The sequence below is a fragment of the Equus quagga genome, chromosome 14, assembly GCF_021613505.1.
Source record: "Equus quagga isolate Etosha38 chromosome 14, UCLA_HA_Equagga_1.0, whole genome shotgun sequence".
Taxonomy (NCBI): domain Eukaryota; kingdom Metazoa; phylum Chordata; class Mammalia; order Perissodactyla; family Equidae; genus Equus; species Equus quagga.
In genome coordinates, this window is record NC_060280.1 from 60,314,667 (window position 1) to 60,329,979 (window position 15,313).

Sequence of the window (15,313 nt, forward strand, 5' to 3'; positions counted from 1 at the left end):
GCTACCAGAGCTACTGGCTATAAGGTGGAAGGCATAGGAGTATTGTTAGGAATTCATTCACAAAAAAGTTCTACTGCTCCTGACAACCCCTGACAAATGGAGAAATTACCTAAATGTTAGACATTACTAGATCCACATTTCTATGAATATTAAGACTCTCACAGTCCAGAGATTCTTAATCGAAAAACCCAAGATGGACTCAGAAACTCTCTCTTAGGCACAACTTTGACACATTGAGTAAGTCCTACTGCGCTTAGTTTTTCCACAAGTAAAATAAAACTAACCCTCACTGGGTTTCCCAAAGACTTCTTCCTTGAGTTTTCAGAATAAACATTCTGGGCTATTTGGCCTATCAAAGGCAGGTCTATACGCTGAAGGGTGGGAGGAGGGGAGATGGAAAGAGTTGAGCTCCTTCAGTTTCCAATCTCCACCAAAGATCTAAAAGCTGAAAGCAAAAGAGAAAATATCACCTTAAGAAAAGGAAAATCAGACTGCCAAGATTTATTAAACTTTTTCTTTCACAGAAAACACAAGTATGTAATGTAAACACTGACACATGAAATAAAGTACAAGGATCAGGAAGACAAATGAACTGGGCAATACTCTTGCTTCCATACTGTACTGCTTCCCGATTTCATCTGCAGCATGAATCACATGGTTATATATATTGGAAAAATTAAAGGCAACTTTCATTTAGATTTACCAAAACACTAGAGAGCCTCTGAAACCCAACAATGCCATACAGAAGTCTGATCTTTCTGTTGCAAAAAAATTAAAGCTAAGCACATGTCCATTTATCCATTTACCCAAGGTATTTAACATAGCAGCGCAAGAATGAATTAACACATGAACTTCAACATGCCTGTGGAGGCAAAGATTAAATTGTGCCTCTTTTGTCTCTTCAGAGAAAATAAAATTAACCAAATTAAAAGCAGAGCTGCCGGATACTGGGCAGAAGACAGCATAATCACAATGAATTCTAATTGCAATAAATCCCATGAAATGCAAAACACAATAAAGGACTGCCATGGGTGCTTTGCCCAAATGGTCACTCCAGATCTAATGCTGCAGAATCACATGGGGTTTTGAAGGTTCTTTTCCACAACTCCAAACTAGGAAAAATGACCCAAATTAACGGTTGGGATCAAGAACCACCTTGATTTAAAACAAAGAGTCTGTTTCTAATCTTGACTTCAGTAATAAAGAGTATGGGCTTCAATTTTCTGTGATTATCCCAAGAGATTAAAACCACTGGTCTTCTTTCTTATCAGATGACACCTACTGGGTAACAGGTAAACTTTGATAATAGATGCCTACTACACAGTCTGCTTCAATAATGGGACTCAGTGTCATAAGATCTGGGGTTCAGATAAGGTTGCTTAAGATCTAGAGATCAGAGGGCCCTGGAATTGCCAAGTACACCCACACCCTCACTCAGCTCCATCATCAAAGGTTATTACAAATACTCAACAATCTAGGGAGAAATAAGTACCTCAGATACTTTATCCTTTCAGTGAGCAGAGCAGTCAGCTCACGAGGAACACTGATTCTCTGGAGGAGAAATGCTACTCTGACCAGGTGTTTTGAAAACTCTTTTTCCCAGGCAAAGCTAATCTCCCTGTATTGCTGAGATGGAGATTTTTAAATGTCCTTAAACAGTATCCCATGAAAAACACCTTCACAACAAAAACAATTCACTTTCATATCCTTCATCTATAGCATTTGGCACAGTGTTCTGCAATTTATTGTGCTCTCACTAAAAATATACATAGAACAGAAAAAAACAAAATCACGTTTTAAAAGGGATAGGAACTGATATTCCTAAGGAATCCCTGGATCAATCGTGACCTGTTTTGTGCTATATTACAGTAAGCTCTTGCTCAGAAGGATTTTTTTTAACATGCAAGATGATAAAATAGATCAGCACTGTACCACTTTGATTAGAAAAAAAGCCACTCATCATGGACCTCCATTACTGGACTCTCTTATTGACCTCTGCAGAAAGTAGAAGACCTCACCCACTGTAGGAGACAATACACTATTACTGCAGGTATGGCAAGATATTTCACTGAAAATTCTCTGTCCTGTAGTGAGACCACATGTGCCAATATTTGCCCTGGAAAACAGTAATCAAGTATTGAGAATTACATGCCACAAATCTTTAATGCAGCAAATGGGACCCCAGTCTATAATCACTCTAGTTATCATTCTATACTGTCTAGATTTATTGCCTCTCCAGTGCCTCAACCCCATCCCAGATACTCCCTTACAGGGGATCCTAAAGAGGAGACTTTTTATATGGGAACTTGCCATTTCTTCCCTTATCACTTGTTTTCTCCTCTCTTGGGATCAGTTCCTATTGAAATGCCCTTCTCTTTGAAAAATGAAAGATGGAAACTCTGAAAAATAGATTCATCCTATTTGCAGATCCTAGACACAATTACCCTTAGGGAAATAAGGCACCTATAATGTGACCCCAGATTGACTACAGAAATGGAACTGATATGGGATCCTGTGTGGCTGCAAAGGAGCATGATCTCCAAACATAAGCACTACTTTCCTGCCACAGGCTGGCTGTATCACGGAGCACTGCTGTGATGGTCTGACCAACAGGCAGACCAGAGGCTCCAAAGAACTGAAAGAAATACAGATAAAATTCTTCCTTAAAATAGAAAGTTACATTATCAATCAGGTCTCTGGCCAACCTCATCATTCTTTCAAGTAGTGTTTCCATAGTCAAGTGAGGAAGTATGGAAGAGCAATAGATGAGATTAGGCAACCTAGGTCCTAGTCCTAGCACTACTACTGGCTGTGTGACCTTGGGCAAGTCACTTTACCTCCCCTTATAGTCTCAGTTTCTTCATCTGTAAAATGGGGACAAAAGCACTTGCCTTGTCCACCTCACGTTGTGACTGTAAAGATCAAATGAAATAATGTGAAAGAGCTTTGTAAACTATGAAATACTGTATGTAAAGGTAAAGTAATAGTATATACTTATTACACTTTAATTAGGTCCTTATTATTGCCTACTTGACTAGCCGTGCCCCATGCAGGATGTGCTTTGCAATAAATAGAATTCAAAAACAGGCGCTATAAATATACACTTATCTTTTTCACAAGGGTTGTTAAAAAGGGGAAATTCTTAATTTCTTCAGAAATGGCCTCAGAATAAATTAATTAAAAATGTGATGTCATCTAAATCTATCAATTGATAGAATTAGTTTTCTCCAAATATATCCTGTACAGTTATAGTCTGGTCTGTTGATACCTTTATACAGGGAAGTCTTGAATTCAAGAAATATTGCATGCTAAAACTTAAAAAAACCAAACAAACATACAGTTAGAGTTTGTTGTAAAGGAATAAAATGAAAATAAGAGGCATCCTACGTAACGAAATTAGGTCACAGTTCCTCAAATGGTTGCCTTTTTCCTGAGATAGCTCTAGGACAGGGTCCTAGTCCTGTGAAGTGCGGTAGAAAAGCTTAGTCTTGCTGGAGGTGAAAAGGACATATAGGTTGGCAACTAGGCTGTGCTCATTTTCAGCATTAGGATTTGAACAAGAAGGTCTGCTAGGAGCTGCCAAACAGCTTTGGTGGAGAAGCCCATATGGCCCAAGAGAGGCTTGTAGTTCTTGGATGCCAGGCCAGAGTGTGGAGAACAGCTTAACACAGCCATCCAGTTTGGGGATTTTCAATTCTTCCTGTAAGCTGGTTCTGCTCTTCTCCGGTCTAGTAAATAATTGAACAGAAGAAAAACAATGAGATGTGGAATAATATATCTACCTAGACTTTAGGGCCTTTTTCTGCCTAGTTGCAAAAAGCTTACATGCAGAACAGAGACACAGGCAAGAAGTGAACAAGACTGACTTTGACTAGCCCAAAGCACCCAGATTCCAGTATTCATGTCAGATGGCCTTTATTACAAATGCTACAGGCAAGACTTGGAGGGAGTCCTGTTAACAGGATGGTTGTCCTTTGGGCCCACAGGCGTGTTGCTAACCTCCACTTTTCTTTCTGATTTGCTTTGCTTTCCGGGGCTTGAGGATGGAGTAGTTTGCATATACTGTATACTGATCTGACAGGAAGGGGACATAGAATGCCCGCAACAGCTTTGAAGATCTGAAAAACAAGGTAAAAAAAAGAAAAGACAGAATTTTATTATTTAAGAGAATTTACTAATGGTATTGAAAATGATTAAAGGAAATAAACTTAGCACTATGGTGACGATAGCCAGCCCTGGTGGTCTAGTGGTTAAGATTTGGTGCTTTCTGCCGCAGCCTGGGTTTGTTTCCCAGTCAGGGAACCACACCACTGGCCTGTTGGCTACCATACTATGGCAGCTGCGTGTTGCTGTGATGCTGAAAGCTATGCCACCAGGATTTCAAATACCTGACACACATGGTGGACAGGTTTCAGTGGAGCTTCCAGACTAAGATGGACTAGGAAGAAGGACCTGGCCACCCACTTCTGAAAAACTGGCCATGAAAATTCTATGAATAGCAGCAGAGCACTGTCTGACATAGCGCTGGAAGACATGAGAATGGCGTAAAAAGACCGGGCAGGGTGTCAGCTATGTTGTACACAGGGTCACTAGGAGTTGGAATTGATTCAACAGCACTAACAACAAATGGTGAGGATTATATTTTATATAAGTAGCACAGAAAAGTCTGTTATTTAACTATTAGATCACGATAGAAGAACTAATCAAAATCAAGTACCTTGTTATCCACACCAAAAAGACAGTCTCCATAATAAGCCACAGTATATCCTTCAAAATAGCTCTAGGTTTTCACTTTGCATTAGAATATGTCAGAGAAAAGTTCCAGGTCAATAAAGGACTGCTATTACTGAAATAAATTCTTAACACCCAAATGGCTTCTGCATCTAAGAAATTGTAGAGATGCCAAGGGCTCAAAAGACCCTGACACCAACTCTAAGTTTTCCTAGAGAGGTAAAGAAAACTATGTCCTGGGCTTCCTATGCACAGTGTTCCGGCAATTCTTGAGTCAAAGAGAGAGTCTATACACAAGCTCATGTCGTGACATGTCCCTGGTAGGTTATAATACATCTGCTTCTTACTAAAATATAGGAACAGCTGAAAAATCTGAATTTCTCACATTTCTGAAGAATGTAAAAGATACCACATTTACTGAACACAGTATCAGACAGGCACTGGGAAAAGTGTTTACACTTTTAAAGATAATATTTAATCCATCCAATAACCCCATGAGGGAAGTGATATTATTATCCCTATTTTATAGATGGGAAACTGAGGCTTACATCAACTAAGTAACTTGCTTAGGGTCACACAATAAGCGATAAGAGTCCTTATTCAAATCCAGATTTGATTCTAGATTCTGCATTCTTAACCACTATGGTTTATCATGCATTCTAGGAACAGGCTAACAGGATTCATCGCTTCCTAGAAAAAGTGGCAAATTCTATATGAAGTATTACTTTTTGACTGTGACTTCAGTCTAAAAATCAAAAGTTGGCCCAGTTACTGCCACCCTAAATGAGGCAGCTGAAGGGTGTTCCATTGCCAGTCCTTTTCCAGACTCTAAACTTGTAAATGTCATGTCAACGTGGCATTTGTACTGGCAGCCTACCTCTGGGTTTGGCAGACTCCTGCAATGCCTGCACACAATGATATCGTGCTTGGCATACACACCTCTTAGAGATTCTTCCCAACTGGGGCGCTGGCATGCTCTGTGCTCAACAGAGATGCACTTCACTTCAACAGCTAACAGCTCAAGGGCTTTGATAGAGAAAAGAGGCTTAGAAGAGAGACACGAGATAAAGTAGGGCTCCTGCAAACAAAATGAACAGGAGGAGGAAGCATCTACCTCAAGTCAAAAAGTTAATTTATTCTTTCTGTCTATGCTGCAGAAATAAGGGGAAGGTCAGAACAGAAAGCAGTAAACAGCAGGAAACTCGTGTGCTTAAGTGTAGTAAAGAAAGGCTAAAACTAATTAAGCATCATTTCCATTCCAGTTGACTCCACAATAAAAGCTTCATTAATATAGTCAGTATATATTTCCTGTCAATTCAGTCCTTGGTAAAACATTAGGTCCACTGGGGCCAATTTTAGCTCTTTACTTTCTTTTTGGAACAATTCCTTACTATTTGGGAAGGTTATTATTTCATAATTTTATTATTTCTAGAGTCTTCCAAAGAACAAAGAAGAATTATACTTATTTTGAAAAACAGAGGGGCGGGCCCTGTGGCCGAATGCTTAAGGTCGCTCTTTGGCGAACTTTAGCCTCTGCTTCTGGGGCCCAGGGTTTCACCAGTTTGGATCCTGGGTGCAGACCTAGCACTGCTCATCAAGCCATGCTGAGGTGGCATCTCACACAGAAGAACTAGAAGGACCTACAACTAGAATATACAACTATGTACTGGGGGGATTTGGGGAGAAGAAGAAGAAGAAAAAAAGATTGGCAACAGACGTTAGTTCAGGGCCAAACTTAAAAAAAAAAAAAAAAAAGGAATAAAACTCATTCTATCTTGTAATTACCATATGATTGCAACTTTTTATAAATTTAACCTCTACTATAGGATCTCAGTGGTCTTATTTTTTTCTATATCTTGGATTATTTACAACTATGCTTTTTTTAAAAAAAGACTAAAATAATAAGAAAAAGGAAGAATGATAAAATCACCAAAAACGACAATGCAAAAGTGAAATAACTAATCACTATTGCATTATCCTTTAATTTTCTTACTGCATTATTCAAAGGACTGCATCATCTTTCAATAATGTATAAAAACTTGAGACATTATCTTTGTAGTCTGCTTTTAGCTTTCACTGAACATGGTGAGAATTCAGAATTTTTAAATTTCCTGCCCAAAACAGCAAAAAGAAGAAAATTGACAGAGCAAGACATTTCACGATTATTAGACAAATCAGAAGATAAATGCAAAGAGACAAACAGCAGCACTCAAGACTCTAATGATGATGTTGAAATTGATCACATAAGCAAAATTTCAGACTATGAGTCTTCAGATAACAATATACTAGATGAATTTTCTCAAACTCAAGAATTGATGAGCGACCAAAATATCTCTAAGAACAAAAAGGAAATAAGGTATTCTCAGTCAGTCAGTCATTCAACAAGAGGGACTTCATCATGCAATATTTGTGCAGTAAGAACCTAGACCATCCTGTTAGGCTAAAAGGGCATATGACCATATTCTTTCATCTTTTATGATGTCTGTGTTCCAAACTTTATTTGATATATTTCATAAGTGGATAAATGCTAAAGGCAGATTAGTATACAAAGGTGCCTAGAAGGATATAGATCATGAAGAAATAAAAAAATTCAGTGGATGGATTATTTTAATTGGTGTTTATAAATCTAAAAAGAAAATGTTTGAATTCTGGAACAAAGAAGATAGCTGAACTCTCTTCAACAAAATTATGAGCCATTAAAGGTTTCAAAAAATTCTTCAGGTTTTGCATTTTGATGATGTAAGTCCAAGAAGAACCAGAAGTAATAAACTAGAACCTATTAGAGATACACCTGAAGTCTGGAATCAGTATTTTCAAGATGGATATATTCCAGGTTCATGCATGACAGCTGACGAGCAGTCAGTTGCATTCAGAGGTGTCCATTTCAGATGTGTGTGTGTATGTGTGTGTGTGTATATAAATATATATGTATGTATATTCAAAACCAGGAGAGTATGGAATACTTAGAGTTGTTACATCTAAATTATGATTAAAATTTCAAATAAAGCTGCTTTTTTACTATCCCTTATTATTTTTATAAGTTATTTATAAAATAACTAAAAAATATAAAAAACAAAAAGGGTCTATTGAGTTGAGACAGTAAATGGTGATGACTATTTTTCCTGTTATGCTGACAGATCATGCCAAGGAGGTCTAAAAGAGCATTTCAGAAAACTATCGTGGGCCTTAACACGGGACATATCATCACCAAAAATACTGACTGCCCTGAAATGGAAGAAGGGCCACTACACATTATTTTTTAATGCAAAAGGCAAGTTGAAACAAAGGTAAAAAGATAAAGGAAACTGGGACAAAATATTTGCAATATATATCACAGAGGATTAGTATCTAGAATATTTAAAGTGTTCCTACAATCAATAAGACGACAGACAAGTCAATAGGAAAAATGAAAAAGGATATGAACAGAGAAAAGAAATGTAAATGGCCAATAAACATATGAAATAATGTTTAATGTTACTAATAATCAGTGAAATGTAAATCTAGATATAATTTTTCAATAATCAGGTTTGCAAAAGTTAAAAAGTCTGACAGTATCAAACACTGGTGAGGAGTTAGAAAACAGATACTGCCAGTGAAAGTGGAAACCTGCACAGCCACTTGGAAAGCCAACTGTACAGTATCAATTAAACCAAAATTATGCAGTCCCTATGATAGAGCAGAGGCTTTTTATCTTGTACTTTACACTATATTGCTGCTTTATTTTTTTACAACCTACTTTCCATTTGTTATAAGAGAAAATTTCAAACATACACAAAAGTAGGAAAAATATAACTTGTAATAATTTTGAAAAACCAGTAGAAAAATTTTTAAATAAAGGAAATCTCAAATCCTTAAAACAAACAAAAAAACCTATGTGCTTATTACATGTAGGGCTTTGTGTGCTGGCCCTGAAGACACAAAAGCCTCTGTCTCAAAGAGCTAATAACCTAGTTAGGAGAAACAGAATATGAATGATACTTAACCGTAACTTAGCAGATACTAAACAGCTGATACAGAAGTGCAAAATGATAACACATTCAGAAGAGAGAACGAATGCTGAAGGTTGCACAGATGTGGAAGAAGCATTTACTATATGTTACAGGCATACCTCGTTTTATTGCACTTCACTTTACTGCACTTTGCAGATTTTGTGTTTTTCATACACTGAAAATTTGTGGCAACCCTGAATCCAGCAAGTCTGTCAGTGTCATTTTTCCAAAAGCATTTGCTCACTTTCTGTCTCTGTGTCATATTTTGGTAATTCTCGCAATATTTTAAACTTTTCCTTATTATTATATTTGTTATAATGATCTGTGCTTAGTGATCTATGATGTTACTATTGTAATTATTTGGGGGTGCCACGAACCACATCCATATAAGATGGCAAACTTAATAAATGTCATGCGTGTTCTGACTGCTCCACTGACCAGCCGTTCCCCCATCTCTCTCCTTCTCCTCAGGCCTTCCTATTCCCTGAAACACAACAACATTGAAATTAGGCCAATTAATCATCCTACAATGGCCTCTAAGCATTCAAGTGGAAGGAAGAGTCGTGCGTCTCTCACTTTAAATCAAAAGCTAGAAATAATTAAGGTTAGTGAGGAAGGCATGTCAAAAGCCAACACAGGCTGAAAGCTAGGGCTGTTGTGACAAATAGTTAGCCAAGTTGTGAATGCAAAGGAAAAGTCCTTGAAGGAAATTAAAAGTGCTACTCCAGTGAACATATGAATGATAAAAAAATGAAACAACTTCATTGCTGCTATGGAGAAAGCTTTAGTGGTCTGGATAGAAGATCAAACCAGCCATAACATTCCCTTAAGGCAAAGCCTAATCCCCAACAAGGCCCTAACACTCTTCAATTCTGTGAAAGCTGAGAGAGGTGAGGAAGCTGCAGAAGAAAAATATGAAGCTAGGAGAGGTTGGGTCACGAGGTTTAAGGAAGAAGCCATCTCTATAACACAAGAGTGCAAGGTGAAGCAGTAAATGCTGATGTAGAAGCTGCAACAAGTTACCAGAAGATCTAGCTAAGATAATTAATGAAGATGGCTACACTAAACAATAGATTATCAATGTAGATCAAACAGCCTTTATTGGAAGAAGATGCTATCTAGGACTTTCATGGCTAGAGAGGAGAAGTCAATGCCTGGTTTCAAAGCTTCAAAGGACAGACTGACTCTCTTGTTAGGGGCTAATAAAGATGGTGACTTTAAATTGAAGTCAATGCTTACCTACCATTCTGAAAATCCTAGGGCCCTTAAGAATTATGGTAAATCTACTCTGCCTGTGCTCTGTAAATGGCACAACAAAGCCTGGATCAGAGCATATCTGTTTACAACACAGTTTACTGAAAATTTTAAGCCCACTGTTGAGATCTACTGCCTAGGAAAAAAAATCCTTTCAAAATATTACTGCTCATTGATGATGCACCTGGTCACCCAAGAGCTCTGATGGAGATGTATAATGAGATGAATGTTGTTTTTGTGCCTGTGAACACAACATCCATTCTGCAGCCTATGGATCAAGGGGTAATTTCAACTTTCAAGTCTTTTTATTTAAGAAATACATTTCGTAAGGGCTGGCCCCGTTGCCGAGTGGTTAAGTTCACGTGCTCCGCTGCAGGCGGCCCAGTGTTTCGTTGGTTCGAATCCTGGGTGCGGACACGGCACTGCTCATCAAACCACGCTGAGGCAGCATACCACATGCCACAACTAGAAGGATCCACAACGAAGAATAAACAACTATGTACCGGAGGGACTTTGGGGAGAAAAAGGAAAAAATAAAATCTTTAAAAAAAAGAAAAAAAAAAAAAGAAATACATTTCGTAAGGCTATAGCTGCCATAGATAGTGATTCCTCTGATGGATCTGGACAAAATAAAATGAAAACCTTCTGGAAAGGATTCACCATTCTAGATGCCATTAAGAACATTCATAATTCATGGGGAGAAGTCAAAATATTGACATTAATAGGAGTTTGGAAGAAGCTGATTCCAGCCCTCATGGATGACTTTGAGGGGTTCACGATTTCAGTGCAGGAAGTAACTGCAGATGTAGTAGAAACAAGAGAACTAGAATTAGAAGTGGAGCTTGAAGATATGACCAAATTCCTGCAATCTAATGATAAAACTTTAATAGATGAGGAGTTGCTTCTTATGGATGAGCAAAGAAAGTGGTTTCTTGAGATAGAAATCTACTCCTGGTGAAGATGCTGTGAAGATTGTTGAAACGACAACAAAGGATTTAGAATATTACGCAAACTTAGTCGACAAAGCAGTGGCAGGATTTGAGAGGACTGACTCCAATTGTGAAAGAAGTCCTACTATGAGTAAAATCCTATGAAACAATACTGCATACTACAGAGAAATCATTCGTGAAAGGAAAAGTCAATCTGTGTGGCAAACTTCATTGTTGTCTTATTTTAAGAAAACTGCCACAGCCACCCCAACCTTCAGCAACCACCACCTTGATCAGTCAGAAGCCATCAATGTCAAGGCAAGACACTCCACCAGCAAAGAGATTACAACTCACTGAAAGCTCAGGTAATGGTTAGCATTTTTTTTTTTTTTTTAAGATTTTATTTTTTCCTTTTTCTCCCCAAAGCCCCCCCGGTACATAGTTGTATATTCTTCGTTGTGGGTCCTTCTAGTTGTGGCATGTGAGATGCTGCCTCAGCGTGGTCTGATGAGTAGTGCCATGTCCGCGCCCAGGATTCGAACCGACAAAACACTGGGCCACCTGCAGCGGAGCGCGCAAACTTAACCACTCGGCCACGGGGCCAGCCCCAACGGTTAGCATTTTTTTAGCATTAAAGTACTTTTTTTTTTTGGAGGAAGATTAGTCCTGAGCCAACATCTGCTGATAATCCTCCTCTTTTTGCTGAGGAAGACTGGCCCTGAGCTAACACCCATGCCCATCTTCCTCTACTTTATATGTGGGACGCCTACCACAGCATGGCCCGCCAAGCGGTGCCATGTCTGCACCAGGGATCCCAACTGGTGAACCCCGGACTGCCGAAATGAAATGTGCAAACCCGACCGCTGTACCACTGGGCTGGCCCCTAAAGTACTTTTTAATTAAGACGTGTACATTGTTTTTTTAAACATAATGCTATTGCACCTAATAGGCTACAGTATAGTGTAACCATAACTTTTATATGCACTGCAAAACCAAACAATCTGTGTGACTCACTTTATTGGGATATTCACTTTATTGCATTTGTCTGGAACCGAACCCGCAGTATCTCCAACGTATGCCTGTATTTTATTTTATCCATCCAACATTCCAAGGCACACTAAGCATGATAAGCAACTTGCCCATCTATAACCAAATCCATGGACATCTTACGTTAAATGTTCTGTCCACTCAGAAGCAACTAGAGAATGGCTTGAATAAAACCCAAGTCTTATTCATGGCCTACAAAGCCCTAGGAGATCTAGCCCGTGCTTACTTGTCCCAGCTCACCTTGTGCCATTTTCCTCTTTGCCCATGTTACACTCCCACCACACCATCCTCTTTTCAGTTCCTCAAAATTACAAGTTCTTTCCTCCCTAGGGCCTTTGCATATGCTTTCCCCTCACTGTCTGGAACTCTTCCATCCTGTTTTTCTCATGACTAAGTCCATCTTATTTTTCTACTCCTCATCTTAAAAGTCATCTTTGAAAGGTCTTCCAACTATCCTAAGAAATGCTAGGTTTCCATTTCTATCACTTAATCTCTCTCAGTGTACCCTGTGTGTTTCTTCACTACACTCTTCACAATTTGTAATTTTATATTTATTTGTTGGTTAACTTATTTATTGTCGGTCCCTCGCACTCCCACTCCCAGATTTCTGGGGACTAAATACAAGGAAAAACTAGGAAAAATCTATAATCAGAGCTTAGTACTGGAAAAATCCTTATTAGAAGATGAACCTCCTTTTCTCCTGCAGATACCACTTGTGATCTTTATCATCATTACCTATCTTTAACATCTAAAGACACTAATTTCTTCTAGAAGATGAAGTGAGAAAACAGTCAATATACACAACTCTGAGCTGGGATGGGAAGATGTGTCATTTTTTCAAAACCAAAAGAACAAGTTGCTTGAATTCCTCATTTCTAACAGTATAGTAACTGTTCTAGATTAATTTCTTTACCATCAATAGCTTTAATATGTTAAGCATGACTGGGCCTTTTAAATTGTTATATTACATTGTTGCTGGAAAAAGAGAAATCAAATTGGTTATTTGCCTTTGTGAAAGAAAAGAGCAGTTGAGCATTGGAATAACGTGTGCGTACGCATTCATACACATGGAAACAAAGACAAGACTGAATCACAAATTAGAATAAAACGAATGCCTATCAAAACTCGTACAACAATGTCTGTAATAATGTGAAATGCCAAAGTATTGCCCTAGGGAAGCACAGGCAGCATAATTTAGGAAGAAGCAAAATGTGTGCCTCTATCATGGAAACTGAAATACTTCCCCTCCTAGTGAGAAAGTCACTGGAGCAATTCAAGGATGAAACAGACATGGACAAAGCAATCGCCCGAATAGAATAACTAGCTGACGGTTGAGCATGTTTTCTAATTCAATTACCAGCTCTATTTATCAGGGCCAGGGAGCATTCTGCTGTGGAGATTTAAATCTGCTCTTGTTGACGTCAATGGAAGACTGGCTGCCAGTCCCTGATGTCGCCAGTTCAATAGGCACAAATGGAAATGCTGGGTCAATTTTTCATTTTAAAAAGAAAACACTCTAGTACTCAGGTTTTCTCTTTTATTTTTATCTATCCATCCATCCAAACATTAATATCTCTGTGAACCTGTAGTATAAGCCCACTGACAGTTCTCTTTTTCCACCTAGTCCTCTTTTTGTCTCTGTTCCTGTCTCTCTCTCGCACTTAGTTCACATTTCAGTGACAAACTTTCTACAATCCTCAGCACAGAACTGGCCTTTCACAGTAATCCTCAGCTCTGAGGACACTTAATCTTAGCCATAGTCAACCTATAGTCCCATGTCAAGCAATTTAAGAACTGCTCAAAAAGCTGGTATGCAGCAAAAATGTGACTATTCTTTACCAGGAAATGGGGTGAGGGACATTACTTTAACAGTCAGTAAGTAATGAAGAGGTGACATTTATCTCTTTTTCAAAAAGGAGAAATGGACACAGGAGTTACATGCTCTGTGTCACACTCCACTAGAATACTATACTGTCACTAGAAGACAGAACTTTGTCTAATTGCTGTGTCTCCAGCTTTTAGAACAGTGCCACAGAAAGTGCTCAATACCTATTCTGTGAATGAATGAATGAATATACTCTGACTCTTAAATCAGAGCATCTAGTTTACCTCTCTTGCTTCTGGCAATATTCATCTTCTACAAGGAAAAAGAAACATCAAAAATAACATGAAGCTCTTCTTTCTCTTCTCTTTCCAAACAATTCAGTCCTAAAGCCAGCAGGTGGGGCAGAGTAAAGTAGGAGTCTACGGTGAGGGGCAGGGAATGGGGAAGGCTGCTGCCACCCACGGGATGTTAAAGCACAAGTGAGATGCGGAAGGCATCCATGTTAGCAAAGAAAATATTGATGCAAAAGGTCAAGTAACCTCTCCAGGTTTCAGTTTCACAAAATTTGCTGAATCATCATTACCCATGTGACCAGAACGACACTTTACTGTCAGTAGGCATGTCCAATAGACCCTTGACATTCAATGAATACATTCACAGTTTTGACTATTTGGTAGCAACCTCCAAAGATCCATACTGTGTGTGATTTGGAAGTCTGGTAAGGCACCGATTGGAATCACAGCACTGCAAGACTGGAGTACAGAGTGAGTCATTTCACTGATTGGGGCCCTGGCCAATCATCCAACATAACATCATAACCTTTTCACCAGTCACCATTAGCCAACATTCAAAATGAGGGAATTGAGACAGAATTGGTATTAGGCAACGGGCCATTTTCTGACCTTCAATCCCACCAAGGTTGCTGGGGAAATGCTCTTCACTAGTCTTTTTCCATCTTATAGCTACTTCGGTATGAAGGTACTATGTGCTCCATCCAACATTCCTGTAGAGAAGATACTAAACAGTGTGCAAGAAGGTGTCTGTCTCTGCTCTTTGGACCCTCATTTGGGCTACTTTTATGTGACAAATAGTGAGCAGCACTGGAGGCCACATCAAGTAGATGATTCTGGCATAGAGATGAAATGAACAATGAGTATAGTATAAAATAACTCAACAATCTTTTTTTCTTTCTTTTCACCTTAAAAAAACAATTTACTTCTTTCAAATCTGTGATTGACTGATGGTTTTCTGTTTCACTTGGTGTTGGCTGGAGTGTTCAAAATGGCCATACTCACACAGCTGGTCATGGGCTGAGAGTTCAGCTAACACTAAAGGCCTTCAGGCCCCCTTTATGTGGGCCTCCTCTCTCCACATGGCCTTTGGATTTCCTTAAAGTGTAATGCCTGGGTTCTAACAAGCAGCATTCCAGGAGAAAGGAAACAGAAGCCAATCAGCCACTCAACAATCTTTATTTTACCAAATAAGGGCATCAGATGCTTCTGAAGAAATCCATATTTCACCGTTTTTTTCCTTTTTCT

The 15,313-nt window shown here is 38.8% G+C and overlaps 1 protein-coding gene across 3 annotated transcripts in view; it reads right to left on the reverse strand.

Annotated features, from left to right (window-relative positions):
• Positions 1-486: 486 nt before the first annotated feature.
• The window catches only part of ALG9 (ALG9 alpha-1,2-mannosyltransferase), an 89,625-nt gene continuing 74,798 nt past the window's right edge, over positions 487-15,313 (reverse strand). For all 3 annotated transcript variants that reach the window (XM_046638016.1, XM_046638015.1, XM_046638017.1), the window contains 2 exons: positions 4,000-4,118; positions 487-3,728 (listed from right to left, as the gene is read on the reverse strand). In XM_046638016.1, the coding sequence (XP_046493972.1) occupies positions 3,691-3,728; positions 4,000-4,118 (157 nt within the window). In that variant the 3' untranslated portion in view covers positions 487-3,690. The remainder of the gene's footprint in view (positions 3,729-3,999; positions 4,119-15,313) is intronic.